The 21,300-nt window shown below is 40.2% G+C and overlaps 1 protein-coding gene across 1 annotated transcript in view; it reads left to right on the top strand.

The window, feature by feature from the left end:
* The window catches only part of AFF2 (ALF transcription elongation factor 2), a 302,951-nt gene that overhangs the window by 165,271 nt on the left and 116,380 nt on the right, over positions 1-21,300 (top strand). Inside the window, exons 5-7 of the mRNA XM_064669750.1 lie at positions 2,451-2,537; positions 5,110-5,146; positions 5,397-5,448. Coding sequence (XP_064525820.1) covers positions 2,451-2,537; positions 5,110-5,146; positions 5,397-5,448 — 176 coding nt within the window. The remainder of the gene's footprint in view (positions 1-2,450; positions 2,538-5,109; positions 5,147-5,396; positions 5,449-21,300) is intronic.

The raw sequence follows: 21,300 nt of genomic DNA on the forward strand, positions 1-21,300 counted from the left end.
TGGCAAGGGTGCAGTGCCATTTTTGGGTGTCATTCTGTAGCTCAGCAGGGCTCTGCCTGAGTGGGATGTGCAGCCGTGTGGTGGTCAGGGTGGGGTTGCTGCCCAGACATTTGGAAGTGACATTTTTCAGATGAGTGAATTCAAAACTTTCTCTACCATCATTCAAGGTTCTTTGGTCAACAGTGCTCTGTAGGTAGATGTAGGTATGTTTCTTTAACCAACTGTATACTTTCTCACTCCTTCCACACGCAGTGGTTGCTTATACACCAATGTTTGTGCTGTTTTGCATGTGTGATCCTATCTGGAATTTTCTGTCCAATAATTTTTGTTGCAGTAATAATTGAAGTGAAATGCTTCAATGAAACTAGCTTGTACCTTTGTAATAGACCTTGATGCTCACAAGGTCACTCTGTAAACACACAGATTGAATAGTCCTAAACTCTCTGAAGCTGACTTTTGCTTCTGACCTGATTGGAGTCAGGATTTCATACCTCGTAATTGAATTTCCTCAAATAGCAGACTCCTTTTCCCTTTTCCCACTATTTTATGTTCAGGTGTCCCCTAACAGGGAGATGACTAGGTTTGCTTACACTTTAACGTGCCAAGTGGGTACACAGTGGATCCTAGATGCATTTTGACAGTGAATATTCTGAAATGTTTGCTGACATCACCTTCCCATGAATCCCAGGCTTTCTGTACAGCCTTTTATCTGTGGCCAGGAAGAGACTGAGGTCAAGCCTATAATTGCAGTTCTAGAATATGCTTCATTTCTGCCTTCAGCTGGACTGCCTGGCTCTCTTTTAATTATGCAATGCAGTCTCTGTTTCATCATTTTGCTATGAAGAGATTTGCCACAAAGCAACATCTATGGTGTAGGATTTGGCAGAAGTGTGCAGGATTTGGATTATATTATCTCACAGAAGAGTTCACCGGATGCTTAAATTTTTTTCTGCCTTCCCCTGTGTGGAGGTCAGACAATCAGTGCACTAGAACAGTGCACTTCTTGTCATGGCACTGGGCTGCTGCAGCCTCACACACCGGGAGGGATGAGCTGTTCACCAGCTGCTCCTTTCCTCCTCAGTGCCACAGTCTGGGCTTTGTGCAATGAAAACGGGCCCTGGGTTTCCACAGCAGAAACCCAGAAGCTCTTTCAGGAGCACAGGCATCTGCACCTCCCCTGTCCCTGGGTTGTCTGCCCAAGGCTGCACTGTACGTGTCCATGGTGCTGGACCAGCCCTGCCCTCCTGCCTCTGCCAAGGCTGGTTGAGGGCTTCTCTGCCTGGTAGTTGATCCTGGGCCGTGTCCCTTGCATGGCTCAACCAGCCCTCACTGCAGTAGCAGTGTTGCTGAGGGTAGAAATTTGATGGGCCAAAACCACTAGTGCCTATCAGGAGCTGGGGGAAGTTTATATGTCTGCCTGTCCCCCTGACTGAGGACTGTGGTGCATAGTTTTCCCTTCTCTCTCCTAACCTCTTGTATGACACGTACTTTGGGACAGAAAACTGAAGATCTGAAGCTTGCTGGCTTTATCTTCAGTAAAGTATACATTAGTGTCAGCTGTAGCCACCCGGGGCATGTCTTTAGCTGAAATGCACCCAGCACACTGACCTTTTGACAACAGTTATATTTCCTTTAATTAATCGTAGTATGTTATATTTGTATTTGTGGAGCGTTTGCAGTGGTTGTCGTGTTACCTACAGAAATTTGCCTGTTCATAAGGTTTGTTGGGAATGGCCCTGGGTTTGACCAGTATGAAACAGCAGCTGGGAAGTTTACTTTACTGATGTCAGGATTCTGGCCATTGAACATAAAATTTCCTAGATTAGACCTTCTTTTGCTCTTTGCCTCCCTTGCCTCAAGAAAGAATTCTTTTCTGAGCTTTGTAGGCAAAGAAAAACAACCAAAACAAAGATACAACATAACGCCAGAGACAAATATTACTGCCTCTCTGGATATTTATTAAATTAAAAACAAAGATAAGAGAGAAAGTAGCAGTATCTACCATAAAACACACTCATTAGAAGGGCATTTACAAGCTCTGCCTAAACCAGCACTGCCTAAACCCCCGCATGGCTGCATCTTGCCACCACGCACCTCTCTACAGGGTTGCATCCAGTGCTGTGCAGGAGGGTCCCCTTCCTGCTTGGGCTTTGCAGGTAAAACCTTGCTCTATTCATAAATCTTGACAGCCTGACCGTGGAGGTGGAATCAGCTGCCACCTGCTGAAGTCACACTTTGAAGGGTACAACCTGTCCTCGCTGTCGTTCTGAGGAAGTGCTGCATGTTGGCTGGTTGAGGTGTTCAGCTGTGATAGAAGGATGTGTGATGGTGGGGTCACTTCCTTGAACAGTTGCATCTCCAGGCTCAGTGGAGCATACATCATCCTCTTTAGCCCTTGTTCTTCTTTATGTACATGAATTTGTTTTCAAAACTTTTTCTTTCTTCCCTAGGAGATGACCCATTCCTGGCCTCCTCCTCTTACTGCTATTCACACTCCCGGCAAGGCTGAGCAGACCAAGTTTTCTATCCCAAGCAAGGTACCAGTAGGCTGTTGCCAGTGACCTGATTAGCATTCTGTTCTGTTGAGTGTGCTTCACTGGAGAGTTTATTTTTGTAACTGGTCCCATTTTCAAAAATTTCTAATACTATTTTTAGTTGGAAATTCCCAATCAGACTGTTGTTACTAGTAGAGCTGCTTATTTAAAGCTGCAGAAGATACAGTGGAAACAAAGCAAACTTTATCTCTGTTGTTAGAGGAGTCTTTCAAGTACAATATACTTTGTTTGATTTTCCTCCATTATTATTTGAGCAATGAAAAGGTTGAAGTGGTCACTTGTTCCCACTTACTGATTGATTGCAGGGTGAGGTTTAGGCTGCATGGTCAGATTACTGAGGCTGCAAAGCTCCCTGCATGTGAAGAGTGCAATGGCATCTGCCTGTGTCACGCCCCAGGGGCACACAGGGTTGGACAATGCAGTCCTCAGCACTGGCCTTGTTAAAGGCATGCACTCAACACTTGCCACATCAGAAACACATGCCTGGAGAGTACCTGTAGTTCACCCAACATGCAGTGAATTGTTAAGTGGTCTGATTTGAACATTCTTTTAGCCCAGACTTCAGTATTGCCTTCTGTGATTCTGATAACACTGCTAGGGATCGAGCTCATACCCAGGGCAGGTATTGCTGGAGCTGTCTCTTGCTGGGACATGAATAACTGTGAGCTGATGATGTTTGAGGAAGGGGAGAACTTCCCCAGGGTGGGAAATCTATGCCATTCTGTCATGGAGCTACGTAAAAGTTTCTTTCTAAAGGCAGGACCTTGGAAAATATCTTATAAAACTGGTACTCCTTGACATTATGGTTCAAGCAATCATGTCCTGTTTTAGGAGCTGTATTGTGATTTTCCTCTTACTGATTTTTGTAAAAAAGTCCCTCTCCATCTTTCTTGTAGGCTCATAATTCTCTAAGAGTATATTCCTCATTGCAAATTGGTTGAAAGTCAGTTGAACCCTTTTAGGTGAACTGTGTGAATACAGTGAGAATTCAGGTCTTTGCCCGCTGGAAACAGGGTTTTTTAAGTTTATACCATCTCCTAATTTAGTGCTCTGTTTCTAAAGGGTCCTACAGAAACTGATTTGAGTCTTGCAGACTGCCACTGTCTCCATTGGCAGCAGTATAAGTGTAGGTTCAGAGAAGCTAAAGTTTTGGTTTGCTTTTCTGTTTCTGTTAAGTTGGCTTTGAACTTTTAAGATCCACATCAAAGTTAGTTTCTGGACACATTAAATGTTGATCCTAAAATTCTTGACCGTATCACTTCAGTACAAAATATAAATTAGATTAATTTTTTTTTTTTTTTTTAGCTAATGTTTCAGGAAATAGGCAAGCACATAAATGTTTCCATGTTTGCTAGTTTTACTTTAAAAAATACAACGATGTCTCTTCAGAACATCTCTTTAAATCTATTATGGCTGACCAAATTATACATTTAGGACATGATGTGGCTAGATTGTGCAGCCATATAAACCAGAGACAGGCACTATTAGAAGTTCTCAATTTGGCTATTAAAAAGGTATCCTCATGAGAAACATATATAAAAAAGTGTGATAAAAGAGGCAGAACTTATCAGAACAATTTGTCCCTTTGACATTCAAATTTAAAGTGCCATGTTTACTCTTAGGGCATTATTTACTTCACAAGGGACTGACTGACAGCACAATATAATATTAGGAACTAATAATGCCCTAAGAGGAAGTGCAGTAAGGGCTTTAATGACTTTAACATCCTACAGAACTAACACTTCCAGCAAAGTAGTGCCTGGCTGTAAGATGAAGTTGTAAATAACACCTTAATTTCAAATGATCAAACTCTGCTTGGAAGGAAAGCTGATGACAATCACTGTGGACTATAAAGCCTGGAGAAAAGCTAAGCAAGAAAAGACTGTGACATTAGGGAAGCAGCTTAGTTATTATGAACCAACAAGAATCCTGGCATTAGCATGCTCAGTGTTGCAAGCCAGATTCTTTGCTGGTTTAAAGTTGTTGTGCTTCCATTGATTTCATTGGATTTGGACCAATTTCCATTGAGTGAAGATGTACTTCCTGCGTCTTTATCAAATCCTGTGTGTCACAGCCCAAATAAAAACAGTGGCTGTCAATAAAAGATTACTGTATTTCCAGGCGGCAAGATCAAACAACAGAAAGGCAATGGCACTGAATTTAATGCATAGTTGCATTCATGCTGCTTTCTAAATTGTACATCCTGAGTGGCTCATACACACATCCATGACCAAGCCTGGCAAAGGCTTGGACCGCTGTGGGTATAAACCTGTGTGGTGTCTCCATAACAGGGGTGTGTGGATTTACAACAGCTGAGGACAAGCTCTTACCTGAGCTGTGAAGGGCCCCTCAGTGGTCCTCTATCTCCACAGTTAAGGTTTTGTTTTAAACTAATGTCACTGGTGCTGCCTTAACAATCCCACAATCCCTTCCCTGTACCATCTCCTTCCCCGTTTGCAGAACGCCAATGCCCTTAATCCAGCAAGCCGAGATATATCTTACCTTCTTCATCTTATTTAACTAATGCTGACATTTTGTGTGTTCTTCTTTGTAGGACTCCCAACATCTGACCTCAGGATACAATGTACAAAGTAGGTCTTTATCATCCTAGTCCTAACAGTCAGGGTTGGGTATTTTCTTTTTCTGCTTAACAACATTAAAACAAAGGCTAAAAAATTAATTTCTGTGGTGCTAAAGCAGATCAGTTCCAATTTTTATTACATGTTATGCATTGTGGCATGTTGTGAAACCAAGTATAATTAGATGGGCTGACAGCTTTGGGTGCATTTTAATTCTACAGTAATCTTTTGACATTTGAAAATGTGTTTCCTTTGTTTGCAGAGTGGAGTGATCCAGCAGGGAAAGTTGCAACTAAGTCAGTGCCACAAAAGTCGTAAGTATTATTATTTCCACCTTTAAATCTCATTTTAAATTTATCATAAAGAATGAGCTTATTTCTCCAAAGGTAACTAAAATCTAGCTCTGCTCATAATCTTGTCCTCGTGTTCAGGTGTTCTCAGTAGTCCTTAAAAATTAGCCATAAACCAGTTTTATGTTTTCAGTGCTTATTACTGTTTCTTCTTTTTAAGCATTAGCTAACAGAGGTATGTGTGAAAGATGAGTTTATTAAGCAGAAATAATGCTGATTTTAGTTCTACAGCTTGCCAAAATTAAATCACTTTTATGCTTCTCTCATCAGATACTAAGCCTCTTACAATAGAAAATGCAACCCAATGAACAGATGATGCAGGAATTTTCACATTCATACAGTGAGAAAGAGTAAAACACATCATACAGAATAATTCTACTAGCTGGTGTTGAAAAGCTACTCTTGAGTTTCATACACTTTGAAACAGCTGAAAATCACAGATGATCTATAAATATGACAGTTGAAAATTGTGGAAGAGCTGATTCTCCCTTGTGTTAACCCATTTCTCTTTGGTACTTCTCTGGTGTAAGGCTGCAGTAATGTAGCAATGAGTTGAGACTGAACTGGTTTTTTACTTTCGTCCCAGGTTCTCAAAGTATTTTACAAACGGGAATTAAATTGCAACTTTGAAAAGTAGGGGGGTTTTTTATGCTTATGAAAATGTGTGGGTCTGATTTCAGTTCAGAGCTGCTGGGTTTTTTTAGTGTTTAAGAGTTTTAAAGTACTGAATGCAGAATTTAACTAGCTTAACTAACATTTGCGTAAATATAATATTTTAATTTAAAATTACTTCAGAATTATTCTAATGGTTGCCCTTTATCTACTAAAGACACTATTTTAGGTAAATCTCTATAGGGGAAAAAAAACAGTGTCACGATAGCTACAAAGGTTTTTAAAGTGAATTTAAATATTCTTAGTGCAAGTTTATGTACAGGAAAGGACTTGTTGGAGTTCAGTGATTTGTCTGTGACTGTGTAAGAAATGCAGGACTGGACTAGATGTGGGTGCAAAATCCATTGATTTACTCACCAGACTCTGAAGGTCCAGTTCTTTACTCATAAACTCAAGTCATGGAAGTCCTCATTCAAATGAAGTTGGTTGAGTAAAGGTTTACAAAATCATGGCTGAATGAATAACTCAATTTTAAAATTAAATATGGGTTTTTCAGATTAAATGAGGATTGGATGGGAATGCTAATGATATATAGGTTAATTTCTGCAAATAGTATTTATTTACTAACTTTAGTAACAAATTAATTTTTGCCCTTTGTTATTTTGTTTCCAGTAATGGCTTGGTTTTTTGTAAAGAATTTAGCCAACAGTACCCACTGTTCTTGGTAACAGAACAGAATGGGTACATTCATGTTTCAGAACATTTGAGTGATCCAAATCTAACATCAAGCATATTCCATAGCAAAAAAAAAAGTAAAAAAAAAAATATTATTACATCTTAAAATTATTTTTCTCCTGAAGCAAGTGTATTTGGATTCCAATGTGAAAAGTATTTTAGTGAGTGTACCATAAAATACAATATTTCAATAGTTTGTAACCAACAGTAATATACTTGTCAATCATGGTTTATAGTTATAAGCTGAATTTCAAAAGAACAGTGCTTCAGAGCTCAGTGGTATATAGTGCATTTAATGGGACCAAAGCTCTCTATAGGAAGCCTGATATAAAACCCGAAGACACTGAGTACATTTTATGAACCAGTTGCTCTCTGTTCTGCTGCTTGATCTAAAGTTCCAGTACTATCAATCAGATTTCTGCTGCAATGAACTGCCTTCTTATGGTAGGTGATAGATTTTACACATGAGAGATCAGAGCTGCAATAAAGCTACTTTTATTTTTAGCTTCCAAATGAAGATCAGCTAACCCATTACTATCACTTTTTCTCTTTTACTGCAGAAAAATTGTTAAGGCAGCTTCTAAGAATTTCCATAGGGCTTTGGGAGGTTAGAAGACAGTCCACTGTGAGACTTGGTATTACGAGGCCAATTTGTTTCTTAGATCTGCGTGTGCAGTTACCACCACTTTCATGGGGAATTACAGGACTTGAGGACATAATGAAATTAAAGAGGAGAGTGGGGCAGAAAGACATAATGGTACCAAGGAGAGCTGGATAGTGTGATCCAAACAAACTCTGATGGATAGAGTCTGCAGTCATTGTGTATTTTAATAATACAGTATTTATCAGACTGCAGTTGTATTAAGAAGGGTTTAATCTTTCGACCATTGATAGGTTTCAGGGATATTGAAGCATACGAGTGAAATTACAGGCCAACTTATCCCCGGTTACATCTGTTGCTACACTGTCAGGCACGCAGCACGATGTCACTGACTTCAAAACTGTATCCCCCACCAATTCCTCATGTATTTTGTCAGTGGGGTCTGTTATCTGTATTTCAGTTTGATCAGATCTGACTGAATTTGGCTTCATTGATCTGTATGCTTTTTCAGAGTCCTTTTAACTCTGTTAGTATGTTTCTAACTGTTCCCCAGCTTACTTTAAGTTCACGGGCAATTCAAGTGAAACTTACCTTTTCCACTTGCACTGGTCCTAGTGACAGTCCTGTAGGTTCCATTGGCTTTGTTAGAAATCCATAGGAGCTGGCAGTAATGTGCTTGCATTCACCATATCACTGAGTGATACCATGACTAGCTGAGTGAATGCAGAACAAAGGTACTTTACCTTCATGATGCTGCATTCTGCTCCAGAAGGCAAGCTGCCTGTGTGTCATTACAGAAGTCAGGTGTAAGAACATTGGCATGATGGAAGACCAGACCAAAGGGATGTATGATCTTTGCAAGATAACCTTTCAGATGCAACTTCTAGGGGGAAGAATGGGGTCAACATACTGCTAGGTAGATTAATTGACCAACATGCTGCTTTTGTAGGATGATGCAAGATGCATGACTTCTTGTCTAAGTAAAGCTTTCTGAAATACAAATTTCACCCTTTTTATAATATTTCAATGTACTTTGTTACATCCACATGCTGGAAAAACCCAATCCCTAGTGCTCTGCAGCAGGTAAAATAGGAGGTGGAGTAGTTAGGATTGTGTCTAAATTCTGCACCAGTATTGTACGTGAGTATGTGTACATATAACTCACCTCAGATCCTAATTTCTACTCAAAAACTTTTGAAAATGAAAATGTGCATCCATGTGTGTATATCGTGGTGAGTTTTTATAAGCTGAAATCAGGCTATGTAAATCTGCAGCACTTGGCTTCCCTTTTTTTAATTTCAGACTCACTGTAAATCTCTGCTGGGTGTTTGTGTGGTCAGTTTTCAGCCAGTCTGCTCTGATTAGTTTATTGTGAAGCACAGTAAGCAGGAACAGATAAGGTGCAACCAATTGCACTGCGAAGGATTTTCTGTCAACTTCCATGAATTTGAGGGCACGAACTCAGCTCATGACTTGGGTTTCTGTTATATAATTACCGTTGCAAGTATGTCATCCTCAAACATCCAGTTCTTTTGTTCTGTTTTGGTTGTTAGCATTTGGCCTGTGTCCAGTTGGAAACCACCCAGAACCTTTTTAATCAAGCACATCCTGTGTTTCGAAATCATACTGCAGAGTAGTCTTGGGTAGTTTCCATAAAAGCCTAGCTAAAAAGAAGAATGTAATCATAATGGTATTCTTCCCCTGTCATAAAATTACTTCCTATACTTACTGTATTAATACAGTATTAAAAGGCCCTTCTCATGGGCTCAGTGAACTACCGGAAACCATTAAAAACTTAGAGCAGCAAATTTTTATGGATCAGACAAAACCGACTCGTTTTATCTTTATAGAGTTTTTGTTATCCATCATACTTAATGATACACAACCGGTGTGGGGACTAGAGAACAGCTAAATAAAGGGAGCTCAAAACCAAAACAAGCAGCTGAAAATCTTTTTGTCATATTTCAGCAAGGATTTTTCTAAAGGGGTTCAGCACTGTTTTTGGTTGGGCCAGGATTTCACTTCACGGTTCTAAAAAAATTCAAATAAATACCAGCACTTTTGCAATCCCAAATATTATCATAATACTTCATGGAAGCATGTTTGAAAATGGAAATGTGCTTCTGACATCTAACTACTTTTCATAAGTATCTAATGGCTTTTTGGAAGTTCTCCACTGTGTCAGGGACAGCCACCTGGGCACATAGAAAACAAAATTTGGCAGCATGTTCAAGCTATGAATTAAAGGTAATTCACAGTTTGAAATGAATCAGCATGAGGTCCTTATGAAGAGTAATCAGACATCAAGAGGATTTTACACCAAGGATTGTATATTGGATATTGCAACAACAAGTAATGTTGTTATTCAAAACTATTCAGAACATTCAAATCAAGAAGCACTGATGAATTTTTAACCTTGAAAGGAATCGGTTAAAAAAAACCAAAAACAAAATAACGAACTGGATTCATTCAATGTTCATGCATCGTTTCCAAAAATGTACCGCGAATTAAAATGTAAAATTCATCTCCAACTGGAATAGGAAGAATGTTTCTATTTATGTATCAACTCTATATCTGTGTTCCAGTCACAGTGCAGCCCAGGTATAACACACTGGAGAATCTGCAGTCTTAGTATTACTAATTAACCATATTAAAGCGTGGGAGTGTCCATTGATCCCGCAGTGTTGATACTCTGCTTTCTGTCAGAGCTCACGTTCACTCAGCGAGCGTGGCAAGCTTTAATCGTTACACTAAGTAATGCCTGTTTGTTAGAAGTAGGAAGTTCCAAAGATATTCCCTCTGGGTAAACTGGGAAAGTCATGAATACAAGGGCCTCGCACTGCCATGTACAAATTATGATAAGTGAAACAACAGTGGCATGTAATTGGAACTCCATTAATCTTTAGAGAGCTCCAGTGCACCGTATTAAAGGGACAAATAGCAAGTGAAAATGGAAGGGTCTCTTTTGAGAAGGTGTCATTCATCTTTCATATTTACTGTTTTGTTTTGTAAGTTAGAAGTTTGCTTTGCATCCTTTGGCCTCATAAGTTCTTGGGTTTGGAGCAGTGATAGTCAGGATTGTGGTTTTCTGTTTCTCACTGCTGCAGGCTTTGCCTTTTGAGCAAACTAAGAAGTAATTTGGAATAAAATATACAGGTATTTCCTGTGGACAGTTGCCTATAGAAGAAACTTGCAAAATATTTCAGCTGATGTGAAATACATTAAACACCAGTGCTGTCATTAGCAACCCTGTATATTTGAAGATAAGCCCATTATTCAAAATAATTTCTAAATTAGACTTTTAATTTGTTTTCATTATCCAGCTGCTCACATACAGTTTAACCTCCCTGTCAAAATAAAATTATTTCCTAATACATTCTTTTCCATGATCTTTTTCTCCTGACATGTTTATAAATCAGTTTAAAAGATTGTGGAACAGAACTAAATTAATTCTATGATATTTTGCTGATTGACAGTGAATAATTTTTCTCGCCTATGAGAGTCTTACTGTCTTTAAGACTAAAACAAGCCAACCAACTGCATTCTTGCCAGTGTTGCTGACTGCAACTCAAGTGAGCACTGAACCATTTGAGATTCCTCCGATACTGAATAACCCCCCATTAAAAATTCAGCATTTATTTGCCCTCACTAATGAGTTGCAGCTGAAACACTTTGTTCTCAAGGAGGATGCACTACTGCATCGCTGCCAAGTGCATGCAATCACTGAACTGCAACCATTGAAGTGTCAGCATTAATAGAGAGGGGTAAATGACACACAGGTAACATGGTTGGATCCCTGATGTATTTCCCTGTCTGCTACATATCAGTTCCCATTTTGGAAACTGGTTAGCCTGCAAATCTGCCACAGGTTTCCCTGTATTTAAAGAGCTTTTTCACAGGCAGCAGCATATGTTGTGCCTTTATGGCTTGAGGCCAGTCTCAAACCGACCTCCCAATTTACATTTCTGTGGGATGGAATCACTTCCGAACTTCAGTGCGACTTCAAACATTCACTTTGAAAAACAAATCTCCTCAGTAAAACTGAAAACTTAATCAGGATAGAGCAGAGGAAGCCACACTCAGTACCTCTCCTACCCATTTTTTTTTTTTGTGACCTGCACACTTGCTGATAAAATACATATGAGCAAAGTTCTTGCTTGGCTTTCTGGCCACCATAACGTGGACCTCACCCTGCTCCCTTTGTCTTAACTCTGACCTGTCCAGAGCCAAGCCATTTCTCTCTCTGGCTTTTTCTTCCTAGTGCTCTTTGCTCCAGTCCCTTTCGTTCTTCCTGTCATGACTTACTGGCTTTGTAGACTTCAGTAGCCTGAGACAGAGAAAATTGTCACTCAGATTCATCTGCACCATGCTGCAAAATAGCCGTAATCGGAACTGGGTGATAAGCTTGAGAGAAGAATGAATTTTGCCAGGAAGCTTGGCATTCATAATACCAGAGTGGGCTAGAAACTCCCAATTTGTGTCCTAAGTACCCTAGGTAAGACTAACAGCCACTTTTCCTAATATCCCAACTTAATCCTTGGCATCTTTCCTCTGAATCCCTCTGACAACCCCAATAATCCACTACATTTTTCTCAGCTTTACACTCTCTATCCAGAGGAACTTATATTGCTACCATTATCCTTTGGGCAGAGGGCTCAGCAGGGCTCCAAAGCCTATCAATTTTCTGGCCAGAGGGCTTATTTTTTATGAAGTGAAGTTCTCACAACACCCCACGGGGCTAGGCCACGGTCACTGCATTATCCTCTGTCTTGGATAGCCCTTGGAGCCAGAGATTCAGAATAGCTGTACCTTACAAGTACATCCTCCAAAACGGTGAAAAAGGAAAATACTCCCCACTGCTGGGCTAATTACTGCTCTAAATTCCTGGAGGAAGAGCTGCTTCCCTCAGTTGTGTCCATGCATCTCAGAAAAATGTGGTTTGAGACTTTCCTAATGCTGTAACTGCAGCTTTCCAAAAAAATTATGTAGCCCTGGAGGAGGAGGGTGATGTCTGTAGCCTTACTCCAGTAGGTGCAAACCAATTGTTTAATTAATATCTATGTTATGGAAACACAGGAGGGGGGCCTAGAAAAGTGGCAAATAAGTGATTGTTTTCTAATTTCCGCGGGAGCTGTTTACCCTTCAAGATAAAAATAGTAAACAAAATCTGAAGGTGGTTCAGCTTTCAGGAAATTGTCCCTTACTGGAAAGCCTTGTTTAGTCAAAATGCTTCACAAAAAGATCTTTACAGCTTTTGAAAGAAAGATGTTGGTTCATCTACATCAGACTGTCAAGAAAGACTTAAGTGCAGCTGTCAGGCTCATCTGAGTTTGCAGATGCAGTAAATATCTGCAGTAATGAGAGGTTGCTTTCACATCTATTTACCTGTTGGACTCCACTAAGTATTTGCTTTTTGGGTGTCCCTGCTAAATTGCATGCACGTAACTGTGTTTTAAGGACATATATGTGCTTTTCTGCAGAGAGAGGAATGCAAATCAATGCTGCCCATATTTGATTTAGCATGAATTTCAATAGTTCCAGACAAATTCGAAAGCCTATACAAATCACAGAGCTTCAAGTCTGGCTGTGTGCTAGACTGGAATTTTTTGTTAGGTCAGACCTTTATCTCAGCTTCTTTTTGTGACTCTTTATGGGGAGATTGAAGAGGAACTGAAACTGGTGACCTGTCTTGACCTTTAGTACTGGATTAAAATTCCAACTTGCTGCCATGGCAACGAGGCCTTGAAAATTAGATCCTGACAGAAGCAGAGAGAAACTTAAAACTGCAACTGCTGCACTGAACAGAAGAAAGGTTGCTTACAGATGTCAGTGACAGGCTCTTAATTGAAATAATCTCCCTTTCCCTGTACTAAATAAAATAAGGAAGAGAGAAATGAAAGCAAAAAAAGCCGAAAACAAACAAACAAGCAAAACCCCCCCCAAAAAATTGTCTTTTTTTTTTTTTTTTTAAATCTGTTGCAATTCAGAGCTCATGCTGCTGAATCCAGCACAGGTGAGAAGGAGCCAGACACACAACTCACAAAGACCTGAACCCCCTAGACCAGACTGGCAGCGGGAGTCAGACAGTGACCAGTGTTAAATCACAGGTTAACTTTATGTTTTTTTCTCCTTTAACCTGACACCAGGGATCAAAAGAGACATCACAGTGTCTCGTCTGACTCCTAGGATCCATGCAATTATCTGTTCTGTAGATGTAAAGGGATAAACATAAGCTAGATAGTGCTATTCCAGATCAAGTGTGATAAAAGTTACTCATTTTCCAATCTAATCAATGCAACAGTCAGAGGGAGATAATAGTGCAAGTCCTTCACTGCTAAAGGAGGTTAAGTTGTTTTTTTCCCCATGGAGAACAGAATTTAGTTGTAACCTGAAGGGAGAAGGTTCTGAGGGTCACCTAAAGGATTTTCTGCTCCTTTCTGCTTTTATCCAGGAATCTCCCTCATCCCAAAATCAAATAACCTTGAAGATCAGGTCACAACACAGTCTTATGTAAACCTGTGGTTTTCCCCATCCTTGATGATGCTCTGAGAGCCGTGCTCACCTTTCCCAAGGCATCAAGGACCAGAAACAGCCCTTAGCACACAGGGGAATGCTGCCTCCTAGCAGCCAGTAGCCATCTTTTAGAGTCCCTGTAGGGATTGCTGTCTTCTACACAAAAATATGTAGATTTTACATATCAGAAAAAAGGATGTTTCTTAATGGACAAATAGATAGTGTTGAATTGGATTAGATGCTCTGTACAGTTAGATAACTGCTGCAGAATCAGATTAGATTGTAAGTACTATATATAGCTAGATGAAAGTTTAACAGCTTTAGGTAAATGACATTAAATTTTTGGAAGAGAGAGTTTTGCTAAAGCTTAGTGTCTAAACTTATTGCAAAATCCCAAGACCGTGTTTGGAGTCTGAGTTCAAGTAGAAGGCATGCACAGAAAAAAAGAAAACCACCTTTAGTTTTCTTTAGACTCTACTACCCAAGTATTGGATTTGTTGTGTATTGGTGTAGTGTAGAATTACAGAGTCAGAGGAAACATTATGGATGTTCACGAACACAAAATTTTGCATGATGTGTTTTGTATCGTTCATTGCATTGCTTAGAGATAATGTTTATCACTAATAGTGTCCATTATCAAGGGCAGGTTGCATTGAAATGATGTGTTGTATGGTCTTAACAAAACACCGGTTTCTGGAGTAGACTGTTGATAGACAGTAGAAAGCGAGTGAGTAGATGAACAGTTTGCTAACAAAGGAAAATAAAATCCATTTAACATTTCTCAGGCTCTGAGTTATGTGCTTCAGTAACGTCAGACAGTTAAAAATAGAGGCCATTATTTAAAATTTCAAGTGTTGACTTAATTCCTAGAGTAAGTTAGTTATTTCAGAGGAGTTGCTGTCAGAGATGAATTCAGCCCATCCTGATGAACACTTGCCACTGTTACCATTTCCTGCAAAACACCACTAATTTTGCCTTAATTACTGTCAGACTGGACTATGGAGCCCTGGAGTATCTGGCAATAAAGCTGTGTTTTGCTGAGAGAGAAGGTAAAGAACCATTTAAATAGGTTTTTGAAATAAGCATGAAATCTCTGAAGATGTACTGTTGTAGTGCAGACTGTATATCAAAATATATAAGCATCTTGTTGCAACAATGGCTTTGTAAACACATTACTGAGCAAACTATGAAAAGTAATCCACCAAGGGGCTGTTTCCCTAACTCATAAGCATGAAGTTAAGAGACCAGTGCCATAAAGTAGATATGTGCTGTTAAAAAATACTTTTTATGTGAGATTATTTTGTGTTAAGCCCAATAGATGGTTCCTTTTTTTTTTTTAGATGCATATCTTTTAATACTTGAAAATACTTGTGTTTAAGGCAAAAGTCAGCTGTCCTCAGAAAATCTGTGAATAATTCATTAGCTTGGGGCAAAAAATGCTTGAGGGTGGAATGAAAGTGCCCACATGCACCTCACTTGGGCAGGGTGCAGCGGGTGTCACGCAGTCCTACTAAAGCTATCCACTAATTTTTTGTGGAATTACAGTATTGTGATGGATAATGAGGAATGCCTTCAGCACTGTCACTCCTTTTAGCAGCCCGCAGGCATGGCCTGAGGGGTGGTCGGAGCCCACCTCCCCCGGCAGGCAGAGCCTCCTTGCTCCCAGCCCTGTGGTGCCTTGGTGAGGCACCAAGGCTGCTCTCACAGTGTCTTACAGATGTTTTGGAGGCCACAGTTTGCAACTAATCTTGGCACAGCTGTCAATCATGTGCGTATCACTTGCCCCCTTGTCAGCACCCTGAGCCAGTTCAGAGCCGCCTGCTGGAATAGAAAAGGCGTGAGGTGAACGGTGCTGTGTGGGAATACTTCTGATCCCTTGTTGGCATCTGGCCTCATGCCTGGCTGAGGAGCCTTCCCACCATACAGTGTTCGTGGATGATGTCCAGAAGGAATGAGGCCTCACAACCGGAGGGTGATCTGAATTCTAGGTTGATAAGCGTTTCTGCATTTACCCATCATGTCTTCTTTCAAAGCAAACAGCAATGCTCCTGGTGGCTACAAGGGGAGTTTGCTCAGAGAGTGCAGCTCACTCTCAGAGGGATTTTGTTCAGGAAATTGCAAAACTTGAGTAAGAAAAGGTGTTAAGTGAATTATATACAGACTGGATATGGAATTAATCTGCCATAGCCAAAACCCAGTAAGAGCTCATGTATTTCCAATTGCTGACATTTCTTGCAGTTTGTAACTTGTGCAGCTATGCAAACACTGAGCTAAAAATCCAATATCACCTCCCCTCTCCAAAGTACAGAACTTCCTATGCTCTTTTGCTTTAGCCAAGTATTACCCACTGTTCTTATCATTAATTGACTCTTGTGAATTAAAAAAAAAACACGACACAAGGACTGAGGTTGGTTGGCTGCTTGGTACACAGCTCAGACTGATTAATACTAACGAGAGAGCATTCATTGATTTTGTTTGCTTTGTCTCAGCCAGTAGAAAAAGTACATATTTAGGAGATCAGAGAAAATTTATGTGGTTGAAATCTCAGATATGACTGTTTGAGGTGCTGTTCTTAGGAAGTAATGGGAGATTGAGACTTTTCAGAGGAAAGAGCAATATACCTGGTTATGAAGATTTTGCAGGACTTGTTTATTACTATAAGGAAATGGTGTTTCAGCAATGTTGTGTTGTTAGAGACTGAGGGCCTTAATAAGCAGCTGCTGTTCATCTGTAGTAAGTTTCTTAGAAGTCCATTCAGACAGGTGAAATTACTTCATGCATAGCCTGCAGAGCACGCGCCGTGCATTGTATTACAAAAAAAGAATAAAGCAAACACAATGAATCTGTTAAATCATAATGGCTCCCAATCGTGACAAATTTGCAGATTAAAGCTCATTGAATACACATTTAAATGATAAATGATAATGGCTTGGAAAGAGTCATTATGATCTATTTCATCAATAATCCACATTTTTTGCCTTGTAACTACACCAAGGATGAGTATAATGAATACTGCCTGATGAAAAAAATATTTTGTTTGTGAAAGAATCAGAGAAAAGAAATTCTCAGATTAACAAATTTAAGTGGTTGCTACTGTTTGTTTATATTGTTTATACATGACAGATTTTCCCCATTATTAATATTAATAATTTACAGCTTCAGAGCTTGTACTCAGGGGGAAAAAAAAATGTTTAGACTTAGTATCCTTCAAACCACAGTTGATTTCAGTGGGTTTTGGAAAGTGAAAGCAGAATGAAGCAGGGATACAGTATTAAACATTCAAGGTGTTAGACTGCAGGTTGTTCAGTGCTTGTGAACACCAAGTCCCATGAAGTTTGTGAGCAGAATTCAATGCGTTTGTCACAGATTTGTCATGTTTCCCATACAGAAATGTGCACATTTTCTTAATTTACTGTGCACTGGGATTTGCTGTGCCTGCCCAGGACATCCTTCAGGGTACTCCAGCAGTTCCCAAGTGCACTCATGTCAGTCCAGATGGTGCCGATGTGTTTTGGCACTGACAGACATGCGCTTGTGGAAAACCTGGTGGGGTTTTGTCGGGAAAATCTTCAGTTGTGCTGAAACAAAATTTCCTACTGAGGAAGAAGGAGAGGTGGAGGTTAGACTCAAGTGTGCTGTGTTGCCAGCTCTTGGTTGTAACCTCATGTGCATGTTATCTCATGCCTGACCAGGTTAGGACTTCAGTGGCAAGTTCCTTTAGGAATGAGTTCCTGCAGGCCATTTAAAAAGGAACAGCAAAACTCTGTTTGGTATGGGGGGTGACAAAGGGCATCTTTGTGGGATATTCTGACTGAAATTAGCAGTTAAAGCTGAAATTTTTGAAACTGAGTGAGTATTCTTTTGTATGACACCCAAAAGCTAAATCTGCTACAAGTATGAATGGTAGTGGCCTTATTGTGTTGCTGGATAAACTGGATGAATTAACACTGGAGCAGGATCTCAGTACACTTAGTCATAAAAGTCATCTCAGTGAACTTACCAGAGTAAGTTCATTCATCTGAAGACCATGAAGCTCCTTCTCAAGAACCACATTTATCAAGTGCTTCTGGGCATTTACTGTTTTCTGGTAACATACCATTGCAAATTAGCACCATGGAGCCATTTGACAATAAACAAGACTGTTGGAATGTCATCTGCAGAAAAAAGAGCAAGATCCAGTTCCAGGGCCTAGATAGCCCTCTTAAAAACTTCGATGATTTACGTAGTTCTCTATAAAAAAAAATGGCTTATTTTGCTCTTTGAAGTCACATAGCACATAACTCCCACCCTTCCCCTTAGATATTTTCACCGTGAGCGAAACGCTTCAAGTGGCCGTTGTTTCAGGCAGTCGATATCTGTACAAATGCAGCATTAATAGTGTCCCAAGCTACCACAATGTTTTGAATTACAGAAGTGGAGAGCTTTTTAACTTTGAACACATGCTTTGCGTAAATGCTCGAGTAAAATGTAAGCTTGTAGTGAATTTTTGTATCCCTGCTCCTCCTGAAAGCCGTATGCCAACTTATCCCTAAAGCCTGTGGTTGAGCCTCTGAGGCTGGGGTGATGTTCCAAAGTGAGGATGAGAGCCGTGGGAACAGCTGTGGTGTCACCCTGCACTAGTTTCCCAGGCCAGAGCTGGTGTGTCCCCATGTCCCATGATGGCCTCGGGAGCGGGTGGGGGCAGTGCTGTGCGGGGGGATGCTCAGCTGAGCGGGGCAGCGCCGTGTGCTCACAGCGAGGTAAAAATGCCTTTGCAGCACACCTGGGCGTGCTGGGGGCACTGCCTTCCTGCTTCAGAGGTGTGAAGATGAGTAGGTATGGGAGAGAGCGATTCCTCCTCCTTCCCTGGCCACCCGTGGGTGCTGCCCCAGCCGGCTTGGAGCTGGCCCCTGTGTTTTGATAACCTGGTCGCTCCGTGTGTGGCCAGCTCCAGCCTCCAGAATCCCTGCAGCCGTTGTTATGGCCAGGCTAATGACTTGAAAACTTCTCGTTAAATATTCCTCTTGGCGAAGTTTGGTTTCATAGATGGTCTCAGGGAGGAGGGAGGGAGGGGTCTCAGTCCTGGGTGTTAAAAAAACCAGCTTTATTTTTAGCTCTTTTTCCATAATAAGGTTTTCTCAAATGATTTGCTACAATAAATGGGTCTGTTTAAATTTGAAAAGTTCAGTTATAAGTTAAGGGGTAGCCCTTGGGCACTGTGGTGGAAGATCCTTCTACATACTAAGGAGTGATTATTGACAGAGTTTAACTTTATTGACCCTGCTCTCCTAATTCCCAACAAATTTTCTAAATGTGCTCTTCAAAATCCCTACAGAACACTGCAGGTTTTGGGTAATTCCAGAGCTGCACCTGAGATTATTGCTTTATTACCTTCCTTCTTTCTATCCCCATCCCTGGCCTGACCAGGCCTCTGACATTTCTTTTTCAATATATTCTAAGCAGAGTACATGTGTTTGTCCTTCCTACAGCTTTCATCTCAACATTTATGCAGCATATCAGATCTCTTCTGTTCATTCAGGCACTTTCCACTCCTGCTCTAGCCCGTTTCAGCAATGGACTTGCCTATGCTAAAAATAACTTTTTTCAGCAATTTGATAGCTTTGCCAATAGGTTCAATGAAAACAGATGACATGTTTATGCCTGTATTGACAACTGAGAGGGCTCTGAAAGCCTGTAGACTTTCTACCTTTCTGACTTCCCTGTATCTCTCCTCCTCCCAGCACCCTCCATGGTACAGTTTCTTGCTGAAGGGTTGACTTGACTAATTTTCCACTGCTGTCAAGCTTGCACAGTTGAGGGATAAAAATCCTACTTGAATTAGTAAAGAAAAACTGAATATTTAATTTCTGCACAGGATTCTGGGGTTGATAACTTATAGCTACTTGTCATATAAATTAAGTACAGTTTGTGCTTAAGTGCTTTTTTATTAGGCACTGCTGAGATTGTTAATAGCAGGTTCGTTCCTCAGGTTTAGAAAAAGTTGCTTGCTCTGAAGTGTTTGAAAGTCAGGTGATATGTGTATCTTTAGGGACGAAATCATTCTAAAGATTAGAAGGACAAACTTTTTCCTTATTTACTGTTTCCATCTTCCTTGGAAATAACTATTTTGCATTAATACTCAATATACCTAGCAAATCACTAAAGCATTTTCTTAATTTCAATCTTTTGCTATAATGACATATTAGATGCTTCTTTTGAGGGTTAACCTTAATTCATACCAAGTTTAGAGTTCTCTCATATGTGAGTTAATAGAAAAATATTATCTATAAAACATTGCCTGTTTCACAGAACATTCACCTGAATATTGAGAGGAAATATTTACTTAGAGAAAATAATCAGGTACTTTGGGTGTTTTTGTGCCCCTTTTCCATTTTTTTCAGAAAAAAAAAAAAAGAAATCTTAGGTTAATTACAGAAATTCTTCCTAATTCTGTACAAACATTTTTAACTTCTCTGGCTGGTGGTCATATTTCAGGTTGGATGTGGCAGGGCAGGAGGTTTTACTGTTGGCTGTATAGTCCTCACAGGCACGGATGTGAGTCAGAATATATTTAGAGAGGAAAACAGGGGAAAGTAGGAAAGAAAACAGGAAAATCAGCTTAACTGTGCCCAGTCAGCATCAGCTCTGCTCCTGTTTCTGTTGCAGCTTTCTCTGTGGTGCTCAGTAATTGCCCCGGGCTGCGTTTACCAAGTTTAGGTGTTTGGTAATGATCATTGTGCAAAACTGAACTGTTGCTTCCTGATGCACTGAGTGCCTGACAGCCTTCCCCATGCTCCTCACGAGTTGGCTTGTCCAGGTGTGCAGGTGTGTGTGTGATGCTTTAAGTCAAAACAGATACTAATCATGTCACAGTGCTAGAGAGAGATGTTTAAAGGGTACAGGGATGAGCATGGAATACAGTAGGTGAAGTAAAACACAGATGTTGGGGGAAGATGAATTTGTTGTTAAGGCATTAGATTGGTGCTCAGGAGAATTTAATTTTAATTCCAGGTCTAACAGGGACTTCCTGTATGACCTTTTGGAAATTATGTCTCTGTTTTCAGTCTGTAAATAGGAATGATGGTTTTTTCCCATTCCCTGCCTCTTAAGTTTAGACAGTGCAGTTGTTAAAGCAAGGACTCTTACACTGTGCTGACCTGTTGTCTCTTGGTCCAGTAACATGTGTATGATGTAGCACAAAGTTGTGAATAGGGAGAGGAAGAATGTAAAGTTGCAGATTGGATATGCATGTCACTGGTTAAGAATTTACAGAATTTAATATGGGATGATTGGAATAAACCTAATGAAAACATTGCCTATTATAGACCAAGATTTTTATAATTTCTGTGGACCTCTGTACTGTGAGAGGCTTCTGT

This window comes from Pseudopipra pipra, chromosome 13 (genome assembly GCF_036250125.1).
Source record: "Pseudopipra pipra isolate bDixPip1 chromosome 13, bDixPip1.hap1, whole genome shotgun sequence".
NCBI lineage: Eukaryota > Metazoa > Chordata > Aves > Passeriformes > Pipridae > Pseudopipra > Pseudopipra pipra.